General features: G+C 41.6%; 1 protein-coding gene across 1 annotated transcript in view; it reads left to right on the forward strand.

The window, feature by feature from the left end:
• Nucleotides 1-22,810, forward strand: part of LOC311261614 (transmembrane protein 132C) — a 173,139-nt gene that overhangs the window by 117,694 nt on the left and 32,635 nt on the right. Inside the window, exon 4 of the mRNA XM_084360412.1 lies at nt 8,573-8,759. Within this exon, the coding sequence (XP_084216538.1) occupies nt 8,573-8,759 (187 nt within the window). The remainder of the gene's footprint in view (nt 1-8,572; nt 8,760-22,810) is intronic.

A 22,810-nucleotide genomic window follows, 5' to 3' on the forward strand; every position in this document is an offset into this window, starting at 1 on the left:
CTGTGTAATTGGCGAAGACAGAAGTTGAACAATACAATGTGTTGATAACACATTTTGAAAGGGCAAGTGGAAGATGTTGAGGATATTACAATACTTAAACTACCTAAAAGAAAAAAACCTAATAAAAAGGATTTAGCTTTTTTATATTCACAAATTAGAGCTGAAGCTGTTAATCAACAGAAAATTATTCAGCAACTATTGAGATAATTGGGTAATCACAGTTGACCTATCCAAATTCCCACCCCCTTAAGTAAATGTTGCTAGGTCAGACAGACATTCAGAAACATGCCGAAGCCAGTCCCGTTTAGTTGGATGCTGCAGTGTGTAGTTAATAGTTTCTGAAAGTCAGGCAATATAGCTTTAATAAACCAACAGAAAGGACGACAGTGCACAGTGAAATGATATATTCACAAACAAGGCAAATCGAATGGAATTGAGGTCAAGTCTTTATGGTTTTAACGAAAACGAGCAAAGCCTTGATCTTTTCTGGCTAAGGATAATTCATGTCATCTTAAAAACTGACAGTCCTTTTCCAAACCTTTTGAATATCTTCACTGAAATGTGTTGAAACCAAACATGTCGGACTTCATATTTCAAGCATCTTATCCTTTTTGTCTCCCAGAACTTTGTGTATTGGCCGATACGGGAACTGATCGGATAACTTTTAGTGTTTGCTTTCCATTATAAGAAGGTTTAAAGCTTTACATTGTGACTGTCACATTTGTTGACTTACACCAAGGGAGGAATCACACAGAGCACAAAAAAGATTCTGACTATAGTTTAGATTTTGAATGTCTTTATTATTATTGTTTGATCTTTTTAGAGAGTGTAAAAATGTCCAAGAGTGCATAAAGTGCAAACATTTAAGTCCACGTTGAACCTTGCTCAGTGCAGAATGAGGGATGCTTTCTGGGTCACCTCAGTGTATTTATGGGTTACTCTACAGGTGCACCTACTCAGTCATCCAGCGCATGTTAGGCACACATGAAACCAATTACCAACAGCTATGTGAGCATTACGAACACACCGACAATACAACTCCAAAGCATTGACACCTCATACACATACAAATACACACACGGGAAATGGGACCAACTGCTACAGAGAGACACGATGAATAATAGAAAACAGGCCATATCTAATTCTACATTTTAGCATTAGGGTGTAGTGTTTTAGCTGATATATATCTGCATTCACATTAGAGTAAAATTAGATCCACATCGCCACAAAGGCATCATGTCACAGCCACAGACTGACAAATCTGAAATAGAGTGATTGGCATCTGCAAAATGTCTTGCAATGGTTGATTAGGATCAGCACAGCGGACAGCACCTCAGAATCACTTCCTTGTGTTTGCTACATATTGGATGTCACATTTGATACATGCAAAAGGGTATGCACTGTTACTGAAGCTGCATGTTATCAGTTTTTACATTTGTGCTTTTTATTTTATCTTTTTACAAAGCTGGTTAAAATTACGAGTTTTTTGCAATTACTGCCTGCAACACAATTGTGGCAGCTGTGGCATTGTTCAAATGTCCCTGGTTAGTGTAGGTTTTGTGTGTGTCTGCATGTACCAGTATCAGACATTCTGTGCTCTAGAAAAGGAAAATAGAGAAAGAAAGTTAAAATGTCTTTACCAATGCCATCAGGTTAGGTTTAAAATGTAATGATGTAAATGTAAAATCTAAAATGTCTCTGAAGGGGAGAGGAGGCTCACCAGAGGGAGTCATGACCAAGGTCTTTTTGGACCCGTTGCAAAAAAGAGGCGTGTGTTTGTAATGATGTGAGCTGCTGGTAATTGGCTTCACGTGTGTCAAGCCATAGACGACAGACTAGATGCACCTGGTGAATAACCCATACTGTATATAAGGTGACCCAGAATACATGCCTGATTCTGCAATGAGGAAAGTCCATCATGGATTAAAAGCTTAGCACATTTTCTCTGTCGCCCTGTAATATATCAAATAGAGACATTTAAAATCCAGACTGTAGTCATCCCTGCTGTACTGTAACTTTTTTCTGACTACCACATCACTTTTAGTATCCTTTGGGCTCTATGCAGACACCTCACTTGACTGATATAACTGATGTTCTGTAGATGGGTACCAATGATGTCCTGGGCCGTGCACATGTCAGGATGCTTTCTATTGCTCCTCTGTTAAAGCTGACAAGAATTTGGCATGGGAATTTAGCCTTTTTTTCCGCATTTGGATAAAATAATTGAAATTGAAAATAATTCTTACATCTTTCTTTGTATGAAGTCAAGCTTGTTTCTAGTCTGGTCGCTCTGGTTTTAAACTATCTGTGGGTTCTTTGAGACTCGATATTTCAGCACGTTTTAAATTCTGTTGCCATTTAATCTTCTGTATTTAGCCCTCTTTGTGTCATGAAGAAACAGGGTTTATGGTAAAACTGACAATAACAGTGGGGTGAGAGGCTGTTGTCACTAGTCGTCACATTCGCCTCTGTTATTTACGTCAACGATTGACTTTACAGTGTCATTTTGATGTATGAAAAAGCTAGATATAGCATCTTAAACACATGCATTATGATGCAAAGCTATTCACTTATGTTTCATTGTGTGTCACTGCATGTCCCACAGATCTGTTGGCATCATTGTGATTAATGGGCATCCTGAATGTGCCTAAACAGCATCCTCTCAGCCATCTCCCTGCTATTCTCAGTGAGTCAGTTGTCAGCTTCTCGGGCGGCACCTTGTCAACTCTGATTTCCTCTCGAGTCCGGTCCCCAAAGCCACAGGGCCAGCTGCTTCCAACTTTAGGGGCTGTTATCTACTGAGCCCCTCTCTATTGCCTTTGGCTGCCCTCCGGTCATCTGTCTGGCCTCTGATTTAGTCAAACCGCGGCTAGTTCACAGATAATTATCAGGCTGAGGCCAGCTGTGTGGCACGCATCCACGGGCCCTTTGTTGCTAATTGAATTAGACCCCATGCTGGAAGTGACAGAGAAATGAACAGTTTCCCCCAGCGAGCCATGTGATTAGCAGACTTGGAGCGAGGAGGTCGACTCAGGATGGCATGCTGGTGTGTGTGGCTGATGTCGGTGACTCAACGTCTGAGCCTCATTCACCCTGACACCCATGTCTCCGTCAGGTTTCATTTTATGACGTGTGTCAATGGGGGTCAAGTACAGCGGACGATCAAAAACAGACTGCTGCCAGGCTTTCTTTGTGAGGTAAAGAGCTGAAAATGTCTGTTTATTGTTCACACTATTTGCCATCTGTTTTATAACTCATCGGCTGGCTTGATATACAACCAGGAGCAGCTTTTGTTTTTAAGAGCCTTCATTAAAACGCCCTAAATAAACTGTTTTCACCATGGACATTTATTACGTGTTACATATTTATTATAGTCACAGCTTTGTGCATGGAGCACTTTTACAATTTTTTCCTTAGATCACAATAAACTGCCACAGATTTTATTTCCACACACGAATGTTGCTAATTAAAGTCAAAAAATGGCCAAAGAGACATTATGGTTTAGAAGAACTTTTTATGCCGTAAATAAGAACAGGTTGGACATCCCAATTCTTATCTGGTGTAAAATACTAGAATTTGTTATAGGACCTATTTCTCTTTATAGTTGGAAGGTCTGGGGTCCACTCACCAAAAATGGGACAAGCAAATCCATTCTCCACATCCAATGAAAACTCCAAATAATGTATGCAGATTTTACTATTTTATTATCATCTAAATAACACACTCCATCACAAACCCTCACCGACATGAGAACCTTGAGAGAAGCCCCCTCAGCCAGCTGGTCCTGGGACTCACAAAGCAGAGTCCTCAGACAGAGCCCCCAGTAGACGAAAGCAAATTATAGGAAAACAAAAAGAAAACTATTTGACACAGATATCAACCAAAAACCAGAGCAAACTGGAATGCTGGAATCCTTGACCATGTACAGACTCGTTGAGCACAGCCTGACCGTGGAGAGAGGCCGCCACAGGCACACCTGATTCCCCAGAGAAGAAAGACTGTGCGCACAGCAGGAGGTGGGAGCCGAGCTGCACTTTATAACCACCTGCCAGTTGTACCATCATCAGAGACAAATACTACCTACAGATTTCAACCTCCCGAAAAGACTCACGAAACATGGATATTAACAAAAACCTTCTGGGCAAAGTCCAGCAATGTGCAAACACAGCAGAGCTGCTCCAACTGGAAGGGAGCGTCCAATGGAAAACAAGCACCATGAAGACTGTCAGTCACTTGTGTAGTCCAGTATTTGCACACTGCTGATGTCTGTAAATGTAAACACATTCAATTACAAAAAATACTACTATTTAAGCATGCTTCAGTAGACATGACATTACTTGTTTCTTGGCACTCTGTTGATAATGGCCGCGTTTCCCAGATTCGTTAAGAAGCTCTTAAGTGCTAAGATCTTCTTAGGAGCGCTCTTAAGAACGCTGTGAAAGAAGGATGTGTTTCCCAGAGTCGCTCTTAGCTTAAGAAGATCTTTCACTAAGAAGGAAATGTAAGATCGAGCTGACCCACTCTTAACAGCCTTCTTAGCGACCAAATGCTCAGTGATCAAGCGCGTCAGGGAAATTTATATCCTCCACTTTGCGAAATAATAAAACAATGCTCAGTGTTGAAATGCGCTCATAGCTGCGGACCACTGGCGCAAGAAAAAAAAAATAAGAAAATGATAGATGAAAAAAAACCTTTTTATTGAATTACACGTTTAACTTTTCCACAACATCTGCATATATGAGTTTATAGTACTACACATAAAAAAAACAACAACCCTGTGGCATTTCACAGATATCAAGGGAACAGATGTATTAAACTCAGCTGAACCTCATCCAGAGAGGCTTCACCTGCTACTCTGCGTTGCCAAAGTCCGCGCGTGTGAGAAACCACGGCTGCAATACAGCACATTCTCCCTGCGAACCAACAGCGTCGCCGTGCGCGAAGCCAGACGGTTTACATAAACGCATACGTGCGTCAGCACTTCTCCCCACTGGACGTGCTGTCAGACCGGGCTGTCCAGGCAAAGTACCGGCTGCCCCGTGCGGAGATCCAACGGCCGTTGGATCTCTTTGCCTGGACAGCCCGGTCTGACAGCGCACACACACACACACGCACTTATGCGCTGATAAAGAGGTGGGTGATCGATCTGCCTGGCATCGATTGATTCAGCACAGCAGCAGCGCGGTGGACAGCTCCCACTAAGAGCTTCTTAAACAGCTTCTTTGGCTTGATCTTCAGGTTCTCCTAAGAAGGCAGTTAAGAACGCATCTGGGAAACACCCGTATCTTAGCGCTCCTTCTTAGCCGAACCCTTCTTAAGAGCCTTCTTAAGTCCTTAAGAACGATCGAATCTGGGAAACGCGGCCAATGTTAGTTCACTTTTTGAATGAATGAATGTTTCAAACTCAAATCCTGGCCATATCTTACAAATTGCAAATTAAAGTTATTTCTTTTTATCTGTTTATAGACTTATTCTACTTCCGTTCATCTTATTGTTTTGTTGTTTTATTTTAAACTTGTTATGTGAGGCTCTGTTCCAATGCCAATAAAGGCTTTTTTTGAATTGAATTTTTGGCCTTGATGTCAGCATTGCACTACCCCGAAGATCAATTTTTCTTCTCCTCCCTTCACTCGTCCTTGTTTTTTATATTGCCGTCATTTTTTCAGGTTTTCTTACAAAAATGTTAAATTAGACGCTTGTTAAAATGAAGCAGAGGAACTATTTTTACTCAACACTGTTCATTCTTATAACCTCAATATTTTGTTGTCTTTTTTATTGTAGGAAGAAATATATATATATATATTTTTAAAAAACTCATAAAATCCATAGCATTTACAGCTGCTATTAAACTCTGCCAACTGGATCATGCGAGGAGGAAAATAATTGACGTCCCTGAAGGAAAAAAAAAAGCTAATAACAGTCAACCTTTCTGTCTTTTCTGGAGGCCCTTATGCTTTGCGAACGTGGGAGTTTAGTTCCTGTAGTGTATGTACAGCATAATCAAACCTTCTTGCTGTGCACTCACTTCCATTCTTTTGCCTGTCTGTCTCGTTGGAAATATAAAGTGTGTGATGTTTGCCAGAGCAACCTTTCTGCAGCTAAAGTCTGCCTGTGCTGTGGAAAGTAGGCCACTCGGGCTGATGTCTGACACGGGTCCTGTGTGACGCTCAGTGACTGCGGAGGTTTATTTCTGGACGTTCGGTTCATCATCTGTTTACTCTGTTTGCCTGATAATGCTCGTGGCTTTACCGGTCTGCAAGCAGAGATTAGCATCTGTCTTTTTCTCTTGCATTGTGGGACAGTTATGTAAGTCCACAATGTCGTACAACGCCTTCAATGGCTCAGTACACTGATTGGTATGCTGTTATGAAATGTGACACAAGTTATTTGGTTGTCATCTTAATTATTTATATGCACCTCTGTCGGATGTGAAAAGTAGGTTGTTGTGCTCTGCTGTGTGACAAATCTTTCATTCCCTCAGAATAAAATTGAATAATTTGAAAATGATGTGGAGTTTCAGTTTCAGATTTATGTGAACATGGGAGCGGTGGATAAAACATTTTCTATTATTTATTGTTTTACTGTTTTTAGTCCTCTATTCATTATTTTCCATGTTATACATTTGCTCTGTTGTCTTTGCCAAGATGTACCACACATGTATGATCTCTGTTTATGCCAACGTTTTGTTAACTTGATATTGAATTTTCTGAAGGACATTTCTACTGGCCATTTATGTGCAAAGCTAACTGAACCTCACATCATATTAATATAACTCAAAGACTATTAAACTTGAAAGTGGAATCAGTAGGATTTGTCCGAGCTGTTCGTAAACGCACTACAAAGATAGTTGGTTGTTTCATGTTGGGCTGGTTAAGCGTCCCGAGCACAGCAACAAAATGATAAAATAAGAAAATCCAGGCAGAGGGCTGCAGGGTCTCTGCAGATACGAGACTCCTCATTCCGGTCTCCCTCTCTGTCGTGTGATGTTGGGATGGTGGCGTGCAATGTAAAATAAAATAAAGAAAACGATTCCCCTGAAATGCATTCAAACTAAAGTAACAAGCTTTTTTTCTAAAATGTAAGGAGTATTATATTATTATATACACAGATATTTGCGTTCTAATGTAGGGAGTAAAATTTTTTTTTTTAAAAATCAGAAAAAGGAATACGCAGTACAGATACCTGGAAAATCTACTTAAGTACTTTAATGAAATATTTGTACTTTGTTATATTCCACCTGAACAGAGAAATACGTGTGTACACTGTCTGAATTCAAGTTTCTCTTTTATCAAACTAATAAAATGCTCATTTACTCGTTAGCTCATGATTGAAAATATTCCAGCTCTACACGCCACTGTTACTGATGCCCAACTCTCTCTCTCCTCTGTCGCTTCATGCCTCTCCTGTCCCCGCCTGCCGTGTCTTCTTGTCCCCAAAGTCCTAGTTCTGATTGAAGTCACTGCAAATCACCTCTGCACTGTACCCCGTGTTCAAACTGGCATCTGTCGGTCTTGTGTTCACTTTGAGGCGGCTGAGCCTGGTCGAGCTGAGCCCGTTACCTACAGTGACTTCCCCCATAACAGGGCCACTTTACTCCAAGGCTAATTGAGCTACTTGCTAATGTCAGCTAGCCGCTGCAGCCAAAGATAGCTACAGCAAAGACTATAGTCAGCAGCAGGGTACGGTTTTGCTGCCCCCTATTGTTTGGAGCTCCCTCCATATTCTGTCCATTTCTTACAAATTACACCTTTAAAGATTATCTTTTTTTTTTTTCTGCCTCCTGCTTTGCAATACGTTTCCATGTCAGCTGCAGCCTCCTCTCCAAACAAAGTACCATGTGGATTTATTCATCTCCTCTCTGTCTCTCTCCCCCTCACCGTGTTCAAATTACAAGATGCTGTTTTGTGCCGGTGTGCCACAGAGACCATGCATGAAATTTATTGGCCCCAAGTCCTGCCATTTGACACGCAAGACGTGGCTAACAGATCTTGTGCCATTTCCCATCTCCTCCAGCCGCCGTGTAAAGCTGACCTTTCCTGCCTCCAGGCTATATTTAAACTCTGAGCACCAGAGACTTATGGCGCCATGGGAAATTTTATTATCAACGCTCTCCATTTGTCTGACTTAATTCAGGCCTGCCATAGATCGTGCCAAAGCATGCCGTATATTTACACTCTGCCACGGCAGAGAAGGGCAAACCAGAGCATCGACACCATAGCGGGGGAGCATTCCTTTGAACTGCTCTGAGGAGCAGCCATGAGATTATAGGTTCTATTTACAGTGCACCTGTGGAAAAGTGTGCGAGGAATGAAGAAAAACGGGGTGGTGATATTATCCCAAGAAGCAGAGGGTTGACCAGCGAGTAAAACACAAAGGGACTTGACATTTTGAAGAAGCTCAGGTAGTAAAATGTCAAAGATTTCAGCTACAGAAACATTCCTCAGCCTTTACCTTTTGTCGTCATTAGACTAGACAGCAGGTTGAATGAGCTCACACGAGCACTCACACTTTTGCTTTTTCAGCTGCCTAACCAGTCGCTGACTCTATCTTTTTTTCTCCTGTACTCTGGCAGGTCTGATATGGGGGTTCAGAGGGTGCTCCAGGTGGATCTGAAAATGGAAAGCTTCCCAGAGCCGCTGGGCAGCCGCTGGATGGCCTGGCAGGTGGAGTACCCAGCCAGCCGCGCTGCAACACAAGAGGCTGAGACGGAGATCCGGATGGCGCAGGAGGACCTGGTGGGCATCGTGCCGCTGGCCATGGTGAGTCATGCCACTTTCAGCTCAGTGCCACACCCAGAGTGATGGCTGCACACTCAGCACTCAGAATGTAGAACAGTGCATCATATTCCTTTGGTTTTAAAGTCAGCATCAACATTTGCATATATTTTCTTTCAACACATGAATGAAATATTTTTGCATTGGAAATGTCCGAGAGTTGCTGCACTTTTAATCACAACTGGTGGCAGCCTGAAGGAGAAGATTCATATTCATGATACGGTCACATGTTTCAATGAAGTATTTAGTGACAAAAAATGTCAATGTTTACTTAACATTTGAATAGCAAGTAGGATAGTTCCCTGGTATTAAAATACTACAGATAACACCACTATCTTTTAACAAAAAAAAGAAGTACAGCAAATGTACTCAAGTACTGTACTTAAGTGCATATTTGAGGTACTTTACTGTAGCATTTCCACTTTATACTTCCACTCCACATATTGGAGGCTAATTTAGTACTTTTTACCCCACTACATTTATTTGATCCCTTAAGTTACTAGTTACTTTGCAGATTACATGCTTCAGAGAGCCAAAGCCACAAGTTTTGTATTCATTTATTTGATCAGAAATAAGATTGATGCTGACAAGAAAAATGCTGATTATTGGATTTGATAATTAGCCAGGCTGATAATCAGTTGACCAATGGAATACAGTATATAGATGTAAATATGTATAACTTACATTAAATATGAGCTACTTTAAGACTTTTACTCAAGTACTGTTCATGTGGGTGAGTTTCACTTTGACCAAAGTAATGTTTTAACAAGATATCGTTACTTTTACTGAAGCGGTACAAGTTTATTTATATAGCACAAATCAGACACAAGGCAACTCAAAGTGCTTTACAGGCGCATAAAAATTACATTAAAAGCATTTAAAATACATTAAAACAAAACATTAAAAAACAAGTTAAGAAATCTTTCCTAGCTTCCTGGTTTTTGCTGGATTTACCTCCCATTGTTCTACTTGTCACTCGTCCCAGTGCACTTTATATTTATCCTTAAGACCCGGTCGTCACCGTGAATTCAGTTTGTTTACACTACAAATTCTGAAAAAAACCTGTTACTGTTGAAAGTGAAAATCACCTGTACTAATAGTACTTGAGTAAAAGTATCTGATATTAAATGTACTCAAAAAGTATAGCAATAAAGGTAAATGATAGACATACAGTATATTTACCTGTTTGTATACACTGTATAATAATAGTCAGCAGCATTTTTCTGATTGTCTGAATCTGTGTTTTTTTTGTTTGTTTTTTTATCCGATTGCTGGATAAAAAAAATATTCACGAGAGTGAATAAGGTAAACATCTGTTAAAAAATTGCATTGTATCTGTGCAGATGTTGCTACGAGTTTTTCATGATGATAGCTGCTAGAACAAAGATATTTTTTATAGTGCTCTGTTACCCAATTCTAATAGAACAAAACAAATGCTATCTAAACACAGAAAATATCTAATATACATTACACTCAAAACCAATTATAAAACGCTCCTGCACTAGCTCCTGCATCACAGTATGTTAATTACCTAAAGTTTATTCTACCTTTTCCAGCTACATTAATATGTGGCATACATGCTAATGTAGCTGCAATGAGTACCTTTTTTTTTTGATACTTGAAACATATTTTACCTTAGTAGACTTTAGACAGGCAGACTGTAAAGTGGCTCTGTGCCCACAGAGTGTGTTTATGAGTGGGACAGGAAGAGAGCATCTGTATCTCCCAGCAGGCATCAGATGGGGTCTAGAGTCAGGCTCTGGCCTGAGGGTAAGCCTGGAGCTGTGCGTCTCCCTCAGCGTACTCTGTTGTGTAGATTAACCAAAGCTCCCCCTATAGAACTTCACACAGCGAGCCTTTCATGCATCTCTGCAGCTTTGTTCAGTGACTGAGAGAGTCTGATTTAGATCAAGAACATTCAGGTGAAAAAATGAGCAACATCAATTGTGTTGCCTAAAGAGAAAGACACGCTGTCACATCAGCACTGATTACTAAAACAAAAATTGCATTCATTTCTATTCTGGTGCTCCTGATCTGCATGATACATACCTGACTGTTGTGTCAATGTTATTCTCTAAGTATTGCCCGTAGCTGTGTAGATGATAGATGCGTGTGGGCGGCTGTTCCTCGATTCAGAGGAATGTGACACATCCTCGCCCACTGATCCATTCTCCAGATAATTGAAGCCATGTGTTTAATGCTGCAGTATTGTTCGAGTTTCTTTTTCTCACATCATGTCACTGATGTATCAACAGTCTCAGGATGTTGTGCTCGAGGAATATACATTTTCTCCTACATCTTCCACTGACAAAAAAAAGCATGGATGATTTGTCCTATAAACTTTACTCACAAAAAGAATTTACTGTTGTGAGCACAATAAAAATTTGCTGAGATAACTACTGAAGTTAGCATGCTAACCAGCTGTCTCGACCTGTCCCGGTCCAAGGCTCCTCTGCTAGCGGTGTAAGCATTTCCACTTGCTAGCTGCAAGACTAACTGAGCTAACTAGCTAACAATAGCAACAGTTAGCAGCAGTAAGCAGTTACCCTGGTGATATTTTTTTTTTTTCAGCAATCATTTTAAAACAACACTATTTCAGATAATGAGGAAAATGCTGAATATCAGATCCAATGATCAGCCAGGCTGATGATCGGTAGACATACATTCATGTAAATGTATATCTATAAAAAGTAAATACAACATTTACGTTTACTCCAGTAGGAATTTTGCATTCTTCTTACAACACAGCATATCAGAAGAAATACTTCCGCTAATCTGTTTTTGTAAAAAATCAATGCAAAATCAGAGTGCACAGCCCTAAAGAGTCAAACATGCGCTCACCAATCAATCCCTGAAACTGTCACCTGTTTCACTCCGAATATTCTGCTCATTTTGTGTAGATGAAGGGATAGAAGGGATTTTATGGCTCACTATAAATCATGTAACTTTTTTTTCACAGTGGGCAAAAATCCATCTCAATTAACCTGATATTATATTATTTGCTAAACTTGGCTAAATCAATTAGGGACAGGATAATTTAGGCAGGAGCCTCTCAGGAGTCAAGATGAATAGTTTCATGTGTACTAAAACAGATGATGTACTGTGTGTACGTGCGTGTGCGTGCGTGTGTGTGTGTGTGCCGTGCATGTACAGAAAGACTTGCTTTCCCCGTCTCTGTACCTTGATTTGCTATTCTGTTCAGAGGGCCTGTCAGTGAGTCAGTGAAGCAGCTGCTATCATGTCAGAGACTGTGTGGATACGTTGTATTGAGAAGGATGGAGTTCACTGCTCGTCGAACACCTTTGATACTAACATTTCAAACATTTTCATCATCTGGCTTTTATTGAAAAGAGGTTGAATGGGCCAATTTTACTTCATTTTGCTTTATCATAATGCTGCACACATTCTGCTTGCTTTTCTACCTTTTTTTTTTTTTTGCAAAGTGCTTTTTGCCACAGACAACTTCCCAAGGTGCACTGCATCTCCAGCCACTCTGTGCTAGTTAACACACAACACAAATACTTATACATGCAGACACATTCAGATCTAATTAACTATCTTTCTCCCTCTGTCCCCTTTTCTCTTTCCACACACACGCAGACACACATGCACATAAGGTTTTTGCAATCTGCATGTGCCAATATGAGAGAAGCACACAAGCGAGAAAGAGGAAGGCTGAATTAGATTACTTGGGATCACTGTGGCATGAAAGGCCCACAGATAAGTTCCTCTCCCTCCCCCCTGCTACACTGGTAGAGAAGAGGAAGTAAGGTAATGTAAAAGCAGTGCCTTCAAACCCCTTTACACTCCCCCAAAAAACACCCCCACCCCTCCACCATCACCACATTGTCTCCACCAAAGGGAAAACAAACTCAGATTCAAATGTAAAACAGGTTTCTGCACACAGAACTCACTGTAATAGAGAAATGAAGATGAAGATGTAGCAGAGACTTGATATATGAGATGTGGGTGGACAGAATATATGATTCATGAAGCAAATGTTGGGTTACTTTAAGGGTGCTGTATGGTAATATCATAAAGGAGCCACGCAGACTGGTGGTCAGACCGAATAACTTAAAGATATCTGCCCACAACAGCCCAGATCAGACATCATGTTTTCACTATATCAGCAGTCAGTTGGCTGTAATCATCTTCTAGTTTTCTCTAGATGTACAGCAGGGGAGAAAAAAGACTGACTGACTGACTGAATATGTTTTTTTCCACTACTTTGCCATCTGGAAGCTTTACACAAAGGACAGGAATCTTTATATGCTGCCCTTGGATCCAAGTGTTACAGGTCTGTTACTTTAAAACCTTTCTGCGTTTCCCAGTGGAAATTATGCCCTTGGTACAAATTTATATAGAGGTCTAAATTCTGTGGAAATTTCTGAGACTGTGGTAAGGCATTATTCAGCAACTGATCTCTAATAGGTCGATTTATCCCTGTTGGCAAGCCTTAAACATTACTTACTCACCCAGCAGAAGCAGAGCAACATTGACATCCCGTCAGCGTCCTCTTTCCTCCACTGGTCGAAGGCAAGTCTGATATTGTTGTGTTTTTGCCTCTTGTTTTATCGGCTAACTCCTGAGATGAAAATCTGGGTCTCTGAGAGTCAAAGTAACCAGCTGAACATGGCTGAATGCTGAGGCTGTAGACTTTAGTGTTGGTCCTCAGTGGGATCGACAGTATTGGCAATTGTACAGTACATCATAGACACTGTTCAATGAGGAAATATATTGATTAATGGAGCTTAGAAAGAAATAAGAATGGCTAGCAGTTAGCGACAGTTCTATAACTTATAATATACCATTGTTATAATGTGAAACATTTTATGTTATAACATTTCAGTTACAGGTTATAAGATATGCAAACGTATCCTGTTATAACAATATACTATTCCTATGTTATAACATGAAACATTTCCCTTATTGTTATAACATTAACATTAACTTGTTATAATGTTTCATGTTACATATGTTAAACTGTTATAACAAGAAGAGTTTGCATCTGGTAATAACATGAAAATATCTTGTTATCGAGGAAAATGTCTTATAACACGATAACATCTTGTTATAATGTAAAATGTTTCATGGTATAACGATAAATAGTCACTTTATGATGTAAAACATTTTGCATTATTATAAATTTAACGGTATTTCATAACAAGAAAAGTTATTTGTTATAACGTGATGAGTTTGCATTTGGTAATAATAAAATATTAGACTAACATGAAAGCATCTTGTTTTAACAATAACCTTTTTACGATATAACATGATACTGATCCATTTTTCCGCAAACATGAAAATATCTTGTTTTAATGTGAAGGCTTTCATGGTATAACAAGATAAATGTTAAAAATATCTTGTTATAACATGAAAACATCTTGTTATAATAAACTTTTCACATGATAACATGATACTGATCTCTTTTTTGTTATGGTGTGGCAGCAATATGCTTGTGCAGATTAGTGACGTGGACAGTAAATCAAGTTTACAGAAGAGGAAAAGAAGCAGACTTGGAGGAAAATGAGGTGTTCTCACAGATAGTGGAGAGGGGGAAATGTTTTTAATCATGTTGAGAAGGGAGACTTCACAGAGCATGCTGAAGGCATCTGTTGACACAACAGCTCTGTGGTTTTGCTTTAGAAGGTCCTTTCATCTGTATTTAGCACTAATTAGTCTAATAAGCTTGACTGTATTCTGTCGTAATGGAAGCGCTGCTGTAATTGTGTTTTGACCAGAAATAATCTCCTAAACTGAATGAGGATCCATAACTGACCATGTCTCTAAAGGTTGTAATGTTATAAAGCTAATGAGTATTAGTAATGGGAAGCTTATTTTGGGTCTGATCACATTTATGGCCTATTACTGCAACGACTCCTCAGATCCGCTCCTCTGCCCATTTATGGCTTGTTCCAAATTACTGCGCCCTTGCCGGAATTGATTATTATAAAAAGGTCTTTTTATTGCATTTTCCCAGCCGAGCGATGGGCTCTGCCATGGGTGACACCTCTGGGAAAGCAGCGACATCCTTTTGAAAGATGAACTCTCTTTTCCTCGCTCCCTTTGAAGAGAGCTCCTCCTGTGTGTTGTCACAGACCCACCTGCATTGGGAGGGCTCAGAGCACCGCTCGCCACTTTGTCACCAATTTGAAGCCCTGAAGCAGGAGTTGTGCAAATGCAGCAATTATTTCAAAAGCAGAAAATGAAAAGAGCACTCAAAAGTTTTAGTCGGTTTAGAGCGAGGAAATGTCTCTGAACTCTTTACTGTAATACCACATACCACGCTTCTCTTTACCTGCTCTTTTTAGATCCTTAGATCCTCTTTTTGTTCTCCACCTCTTTTCTCTCGCAATATTTTCCTGCTTGCTTCTGACAAACATGCATTAATATATTAACAATGTAGATTAATTGTCTCCCTCGTCTCCTTCCACCTCCTTGTGTCGGCACCCTCCATTTCACTTAAAGTGTGAACGAGCTGTGTGTTTTTTTGGGTCATGTAGAGATGGATCTTAAAGGCAGTAATTGGATGCCTGAGCAGATTCCCCTGCACAGTAGGAGGCTGGTCCATTATCTTTTACCATCGTGAAGTAATATGCTCCTGTCCAGGCTGCCCTCATCATCATTACCCATGCTGTGGATGCCTGGTGATGGAGAGGGAGCAGGAGGACAGGGCATACATCATAGCTGGACTCATCAGTCTTCCTGTTCCAGCCGAGACACCAAACTGTGCTCACTCACACGAGCATCCGTGGGCATAGAGATGAGGAGAAATGAAAGCAGCCGTTTGTATTCACGTACCGCTCCCATATATCGTTAAACAATACATCATCACCCTGGCCCTCTCTGGCCACTTCTGCTCTCACATGATAAAGTCATCTATCAACATCGTCCAATGAATGTTTCATTTTACTCCTTTCGATTCCATTCCCTCTGTTGCAATGCACATCTCCTCTGCCAGGCAAGTGAAATCCGGAGGGCCATTTATCAAACACATAGTTAGACATACAGACATAAGCACTGGTGTGCCAGCTAATCCTGCAGAAATGCTGCCTGGGCGCAGATAATATCATGCAAGCTGTTTATCAAAAGAGGATATACTGTACACCTTGTTTGAAAGCACCGGATTTTTAGTCGTCTAATAACCTCACTTCCACTGGTGCCGAGTCTCTGTTGCAGGGCTGCCGTGTTTTAGTGGAACAGAACAGCACACAGCGTGAGTCATACAGTTTAGAATACGGGACTGATGGATGGACCCCAAGCGAGCAATCCATTAGCATCTACTACAGCTTGGAGGCTGATGATGAAGTGGTAGCACTAATTGAGGCTGCTGCATTATGCACGTGTGGTGTTCTACATGTAATGCTTATTAAGACAACAGATTGTGACGAACGGTCACCAAATCCAGAACACGACTGAAGTTGTTGAAGCTGTGCGGCATTTTTCATGTTCCAACTAGGGTTGTAGCGGAGATGAAATGTTCCCACTGCTAATAAACTCCATGTCAGGGAGACGTTTCACACAGTCCATGGGAGTAATTGAAGAGAGTTGTGAAGCCCTGCTCAGACCAAAGGTTCGCAGTGAGACACTTGCTATGTAGCAAAGCCAGTCTGCAAAATTCTGAGAACCTACCAGTTCACACCAAGAAAGAGTAAAGATGAAATGGTGAAAACAAAAGGTGTGTGCGCAGTGAAGCGAGCGTGTGGGAGAGAAAAAGACAGAGCGGTGGAAAGTGGCTGTGAATGCAAGCGGAGCAGGGGGAAAGCTGTAAAGGCTGATTACATTGATTACATTGATTACTTTGATTACATGCATTATGTTCTCAAATCAGCCACGGGCAACTTGACAAGCTGAGTCACAGGCAACACCATCAGCCGGCCTGAGTCAAGCTGCAACAGGCCGGTTCACACTGCTGCAGCATCCCCATGCAACATTCTGAGACGGTTTTGTGGCGTTGTGAACCTTTGGTCTGAACCGGGCTTAAGATGAAGAGCTACAGGCGACAGGCTGCACACCTCAATGTCTCCGTGAGGTAACCAATTCCTTTTCGGCGCTTTCCTTTTAGTCCAGCACTCTATTGACTAAATGAGCTCAGCACCTTGTCAGCTTATTGGCGAGGTTGTCTGACATGTACCGAACGTAGAGGCTCTGAGTGAGGAGTACAGTAGGCCCTCAGAACTGGACTTATTTTCACACTTAGCTTTGTGGCTGTGCCAAGACTGCAGAAAAGAGCACGCTAGAATTGATTTCAAGTTAGCTTTCATTTGTGAAAGCTGTCCAACAGTCGCTTGTCAGAGCTACTGTTAGCTTGTGTGTCTTGGCTATTTAGACTTTTAGCTCATCATATTTTCAGTCACAGAAGCTCTCGATTGGTGTAACGTGATGAGGTACAAAACCAGTTCATCGAATCCCTCGCCCTCTGCCATAAGCGCATCACACCTTCCTGGCTAGCGGCGATGTGATCTTTGGCTGCGGGTCATCCTCAGACACAGCAGCAGGGTGCTTATAGGGCTATTACTACATCACACATTGAACTGTGAAATTTTCCGAAGCTGAGCTTCTGTTAGTGCTTTTCACTTTCTTTTTTTTTACCTCAGACTGCTCTAGTGAGTCATTAGCAGACAGTGTGTCTGTATGCAAATGAACCTATAAACCGACATGCATAACCAGTCAAAAATGTCCCTGACATCCCTTGTTTGTCTCCAATAAACACCGGAAACACCGACTACTGCGGCAAACCTCGTTCCAACTCCTTTTCCATCACAGGATGTTAAAGGTATTGGAAGGACTTCCACTCATTTTCACTGTTACTGCATGCAGAGTAACAAGTGAGGAAGTGAGTGGGTGAACTACTGTGACTTTTTGTGACATAGCACACACACACAGACACACACACTGTGTGAGTTATTTTCAAAATGAACAGATACACTGAGGTTTAATGACAAAGTCTTCCAGTGTCACTCAGGAACATACTCTGGAATGGTTTTGTATTTGGAAGGCTAAAAGTGAGTGGGATGGGTTTGCTACCTTTTAAAAACACACTCACTCATCCTCCATTTGCGTTTGCTGTATATAACTAGAACTTCAGATGCTGCACTACCTATTTCTGCTTGCTAATTACAGTGACTTTAGAAAATTACCATTAAGTCACCATTAAGAAAGATAACCTTTCCATGATGCCTTTGAAAGCCCCCCCACAGCACTGAGGTCAAAGTACTTGTTTACTGTGCTTTGGCAATTCTCAGAAGATGACCTGTCATGCATTGCATTACTCATGCAATAAATACTGCACTTGTGTAAAAGTTTATATTTGCCTGCCTACAGAAAAGGGTTAAGACCTGTACCCTTTGGAACCACTTATGTTCTAGTTTCTCTAATTGAATGCTGTGATCCTTTATCCCCGTCACTGTAGCCCTCTCTGTTCTCCTAACCCCGTCCATTATGGTGAGAATAGTTTGTACAGCACGGCAAAAAATACAGGGATGAAGTGAAGGGCAGGATCCAGACTGACAGATCAATCTCAGAGTGACAGAGTAAATGTCCGTATCTCACATCTTTCCCAGAAATTGTTAACTTCCCACTTCACATTCTGTCCCAGTTCCATTCATTCTGACTTTAATCCTGGCCCACTGAGCTTTGAGAGGAATGTGTGTATTTTTTGGCCGTAATGGACTCTACAGTGGAGCTGACCTTTGTGCCTGCTGAGAGAGGTCTGTGTCCAGAGGGCAGCTAAGCCAAGCTAAGCCAAGCTAAGCTGGCAGTATGGATCTCGATCAGAGCCGGGTGAAGAAATCAGACAGAGATCAGGAGGTCATCTCCCACAGGCATGGCTGGCTGTTGGTGAAGAAGTCTTCATCGATCGCCTGAGTGTGATAGATATCGGGCTGAAATTGAACAGACTGGCGCAGGCAGGGTTGTTTCCTTGGCTTCTGGCCTCCGGGCCCTGGCTCAATGGGAAAACAGCAGGGGCACCAGTGAGACATCACTGCACCAGAGCCAGCATCAGTCAAAGCAGCCGCCAGCTGCCTGCCCTGAGCTCTGCAGCTCTCTCACTCATCTCTAGGTGAGCGGAGAGCTGGTTGTGTCCCTGGTGCCCGACCTTGGTTCTTCCAGAGCTGAGTCTGACTGTTTGAAATTCACCAGGGACGCCCCGCTCCTCCCTCCTGACCCATTGATCTAGATGTATTACAGGTATCCTATTCATGAGAGTTGCAGGGCATTTGTCCTATAAACTTAAAATATTGTACTTCCACGTTCAGCCATGTTTTATTCACAGCTCCTTTCACAGCATGAGGTGCAGTTCATGGCCATCGGGGTCCAGAGGATGGCTCTGACCCTTAGATCAGCTCTTTGCATTGAAGAAATTGAAATATACTGTCAACAAGCTGTGTTGACTAAGGAAACAAGGACAGTTCATAATGTAATTAATATTTATGGGGGGATTTGTCCTGTCATTGTGACAGTTCTCTGCAGTCAAAGTTAACTCGTAAATCATGTGCACTCATAAATAATTTACAGTTGAGAGCGATTCAGTGTGACTAAAGCATCAATACCGTCCATGAACTGTCGTGTGAATCGTCTTGCATAACTGACCAAGCAGCTCAGATGAAGAAGAGGGAGTTCTTGATATGTCATTGGTTGCCCTTCAATTGAAGTTTGCGAGGGCGACACCATAAATCATTCCGCTGAGCTCAGGAGTTTCTGTTCAAGTTAACGCAGCACATTCAGGTACTGCGAGGAGGATCGGTGCCAACTGTGTCTTTTCCTGTTCTCTCTCTTACTACCGTGGCTTGGTTATCAAGAGTCAAATTCAGGTCAGTGTTTGGAGGTTGAGTGCTTTATTCTCCCTTTTCAGTCAGAGACTTACAGTGAGTCAAGCCATTGAACACTTAAAGCAAATGGTGATACATTTAGATTTTGGCGGAAAACGCTCTGCTCTTTGAGGGACCTCAAAGAATCCGAGCAGCAAAGAGGATTCTGTGGGAGAATTAATCCCCCCTTAAAGGAACAGTTCGACATTTTAGGAAATATGCTTATTCTCCTTCTTGGATAACATTTTCATGTCTGTCTGGTAAGTAAGAACCTACAACAAGAAGACGAGAGCACATCCTCATACTTAAATGACTGAATAGGTCAATTGCTGGTGACTCCGCAGAGGTGGGAAGCGAACTAAGTACTGTGATTGTCGGACAAGTAGAAGTGCAAATATGTTGTTGCTGTACATTTTTCAGGTATCTGTACTTTACATGAGTATTTATTTTTCCGACAACTTTGTACTTTTCCACCTCACATGTGAACACAAACATCTGCTTTCTACTCCTTACATTTTCAAAACAGGCTGGTTACTTTAGTTTTAATGCATTTGAGGGTAATTATCGATCGGCAGACGATGTGTGAACCTTTGCCACCTCTGCATAATGGCAGCATTAAATACCTTAGCTAATCAGCTATTGAAAATGCAACTTCAGTATTTTTCTAGAATTAGTGCTATGCTCAACACCTGGTTTCTATGAAATAAAGCATATGTCTATCCAATAACATAAAAAAGTAATAGCCAAAAGTTTCATTAGGAATGCCTATCAATGCAAACAATGTGCAGAAAAAACTAGATTAGAGTTCTCAGAAAGAACTGTACTGAATTTAAGAAGTTACACACACAAATGTGCCATGTGCCACGATCTACACCTGTCTGTTTTATCACCCAATCCAACAACTCAGCTCATTCACATACTGCCACTTTTGTGTGCTTGACTCCCGCTATGTACTCTGACAGGGAATGAAGAGCCCTTAATGTCTCTTAATTTTTGCACAAGGCACCTGCTGAAGTGGCCCTTGACGAGACACCGATTCATCGTGTCATCGTGATCGTCACCATGCTCCCCCATTACCTCTCCTTTTAAACAGACACCTTCTGGAGCTGATCCACTATCAAAGCAGCCATCGAGTTAATCTTCTCCCTACCAGCCACCGCCAACAGTAATGAGCACATCAGATCTCTGACCGGCATGCACCTGAGACAGGGCACTACCATGCACTGCAGATGGGTCTTTGTGTGCCGCAAACCGCAGCCACCTCCATCCAGTTAGCCGAGAAGAAACGAGGAAAAGTGAAACGGGAAGACAGGGGAGGAAGTGGCTCATTCTTGGCAGAGCAAGAGTGGGAAGAGAAGAGAAGAGAAGAGAAGAGAAGAGAAGGAGCAAGAGAGAGACCCTCATTAAAAGGCACTGTGTTGGCTTCACAACCGTCCCACCACTTCAATGCACTGTCATGCAGTGATGTATCGCTCTGCATGGTGCTACCAAGGCCTTTATTCCCACTCTCCTCCATGTTTCGCGCTTCTAGCCAATTAAACGCCCACTGGAAAAGAAGAGAGGAAGTGCCACATTGAGCAACGCACAATGTGGAGAGTGGAGCTGATGAAAGGACATGTCTCTTTTAGGCTCCTTAATAGCTTCAGGACACCGTCTCAGTGGCATTTAATGTCTATCATATAATTCACTATGCTACTACTCCCATTTCAGCTTCCTTACACGTACGCTCACTTTATCACCGAGGGAGGAAAATGTTTATCAGAACTATGAATATTTCATTTACCCTATAGGTTAGTTGACTGTTGGCACGCTTCATGCGTCCTTTTAATGCATTTGTTCTTGAAATGACATGAAGGATCATAAAGTGACTTGTGTCCAATGACAATGCATCAATTATGGTGGTTAAAGTAGGTTTAGGTGATTTGGCCCGTAGGGTGTTTTCCTATCCTGATGCGTGTTTTGGGCTTTAGGACAGCCACAACAATCAGGGGCAGACAGAGGTGTATATGCTAGCATAAACACAGTTTACCACCTTCTCTTCTGTGCTGCACCATGAATAATGTAAGCCCTGAAATCCCCAACTCAACACTGTGCTTGACCTGTTCATTTGTTGCAGTAGCCAGGATGGTGGGGTCAGAATGTGGATGTGTTAGTGCAGCGTGGAGGCAGAGGCTAATCGCAACACCAGGACGGGCAGCTACGCTACTTCTCATTCCGCCGGTGTCACTGAGGCTGACACCATAAATCTCACTTATTTTCAGATCCAACCGAGACACAGGCAGAAATTACGGCCCAGAGCACATTACCAGCCACAGCAGCGTGCTGAATGCTAACAGAGAGATTCTTGATAAAGCAGACGGGCAGTTCCCTGACAGATTATTGAACACAAAGACTCCTATCCGTGAGACTTGAGGGGGCAGATTGGCTTGTAACTAAGGCACAGACACCAGCATCAACAGTTGAGAATCAAATGAACTATAAATCATTCTAAACTTAAAAAATATGACTAGGTGCATTTGTGCAGTTGTATTCATGGTTCTTTACAGATTTCTATGATGGATATTATTATCCTAGAATCGTTTCCCTGCTTTAGAGTGGGGGGAAAAGGACACATGTCATAAGAATGTGAAGGACAGCAAGATGAGACAAATATAGCCTGATTCACATTAACATAATGTTCTGTTTTTAACATGCTATAATCTGCTTCAAGGGGCTTTTCATATAGGTGCACAGCTGTTGCATAGTGACCTCATTATCATTCTAAACCAGTGCTCAAAGGTACTTGTTGCAGGTGTTACTAGGATATGGCTTCTTCTTCTTCTTCTTCTAAGTCTTCTACTTGACTGGGACCCGAGACACTTGTGAGTCCTGAAGGCTTCAAATTCACTATGTGGCGCATTCATTGTGCATAAGCTCAGTAATACTGTATACACCACTAAAGGCATGATCCAATCATGCCTTAATATGATATGTGCATTTTGACATAATCTTGAGGGTCTGTCTTGTTGAGGGACCCTCTGATGAGCCATAAAATCAGATCAAATCTTAAAATCTAGTTTTGAGGCCTCCTGAAAGGGTTCATTTTGCTCTGATCAAAACAACACCTACTGGCCTATTTATGAGCATACTGCCCCAAAACATGAATACCAAACCTTCTTCATTGTGGACTTTGATAGTCATTTGATAGTTATGGTGCTGTTTAACCCTCAAAGACTGAGACAGCCA

Source organism: Pagrus pagrus, assembly GCF_965226575.1.
Source record: "Pagrus pagrus genome assembly, chromosome: 8".
NCBI lineage: Eukaryota > Metazoa > Chordata > Actinopteri > Spariformes > Sparidae > Pagrus > Pagrus pagrus.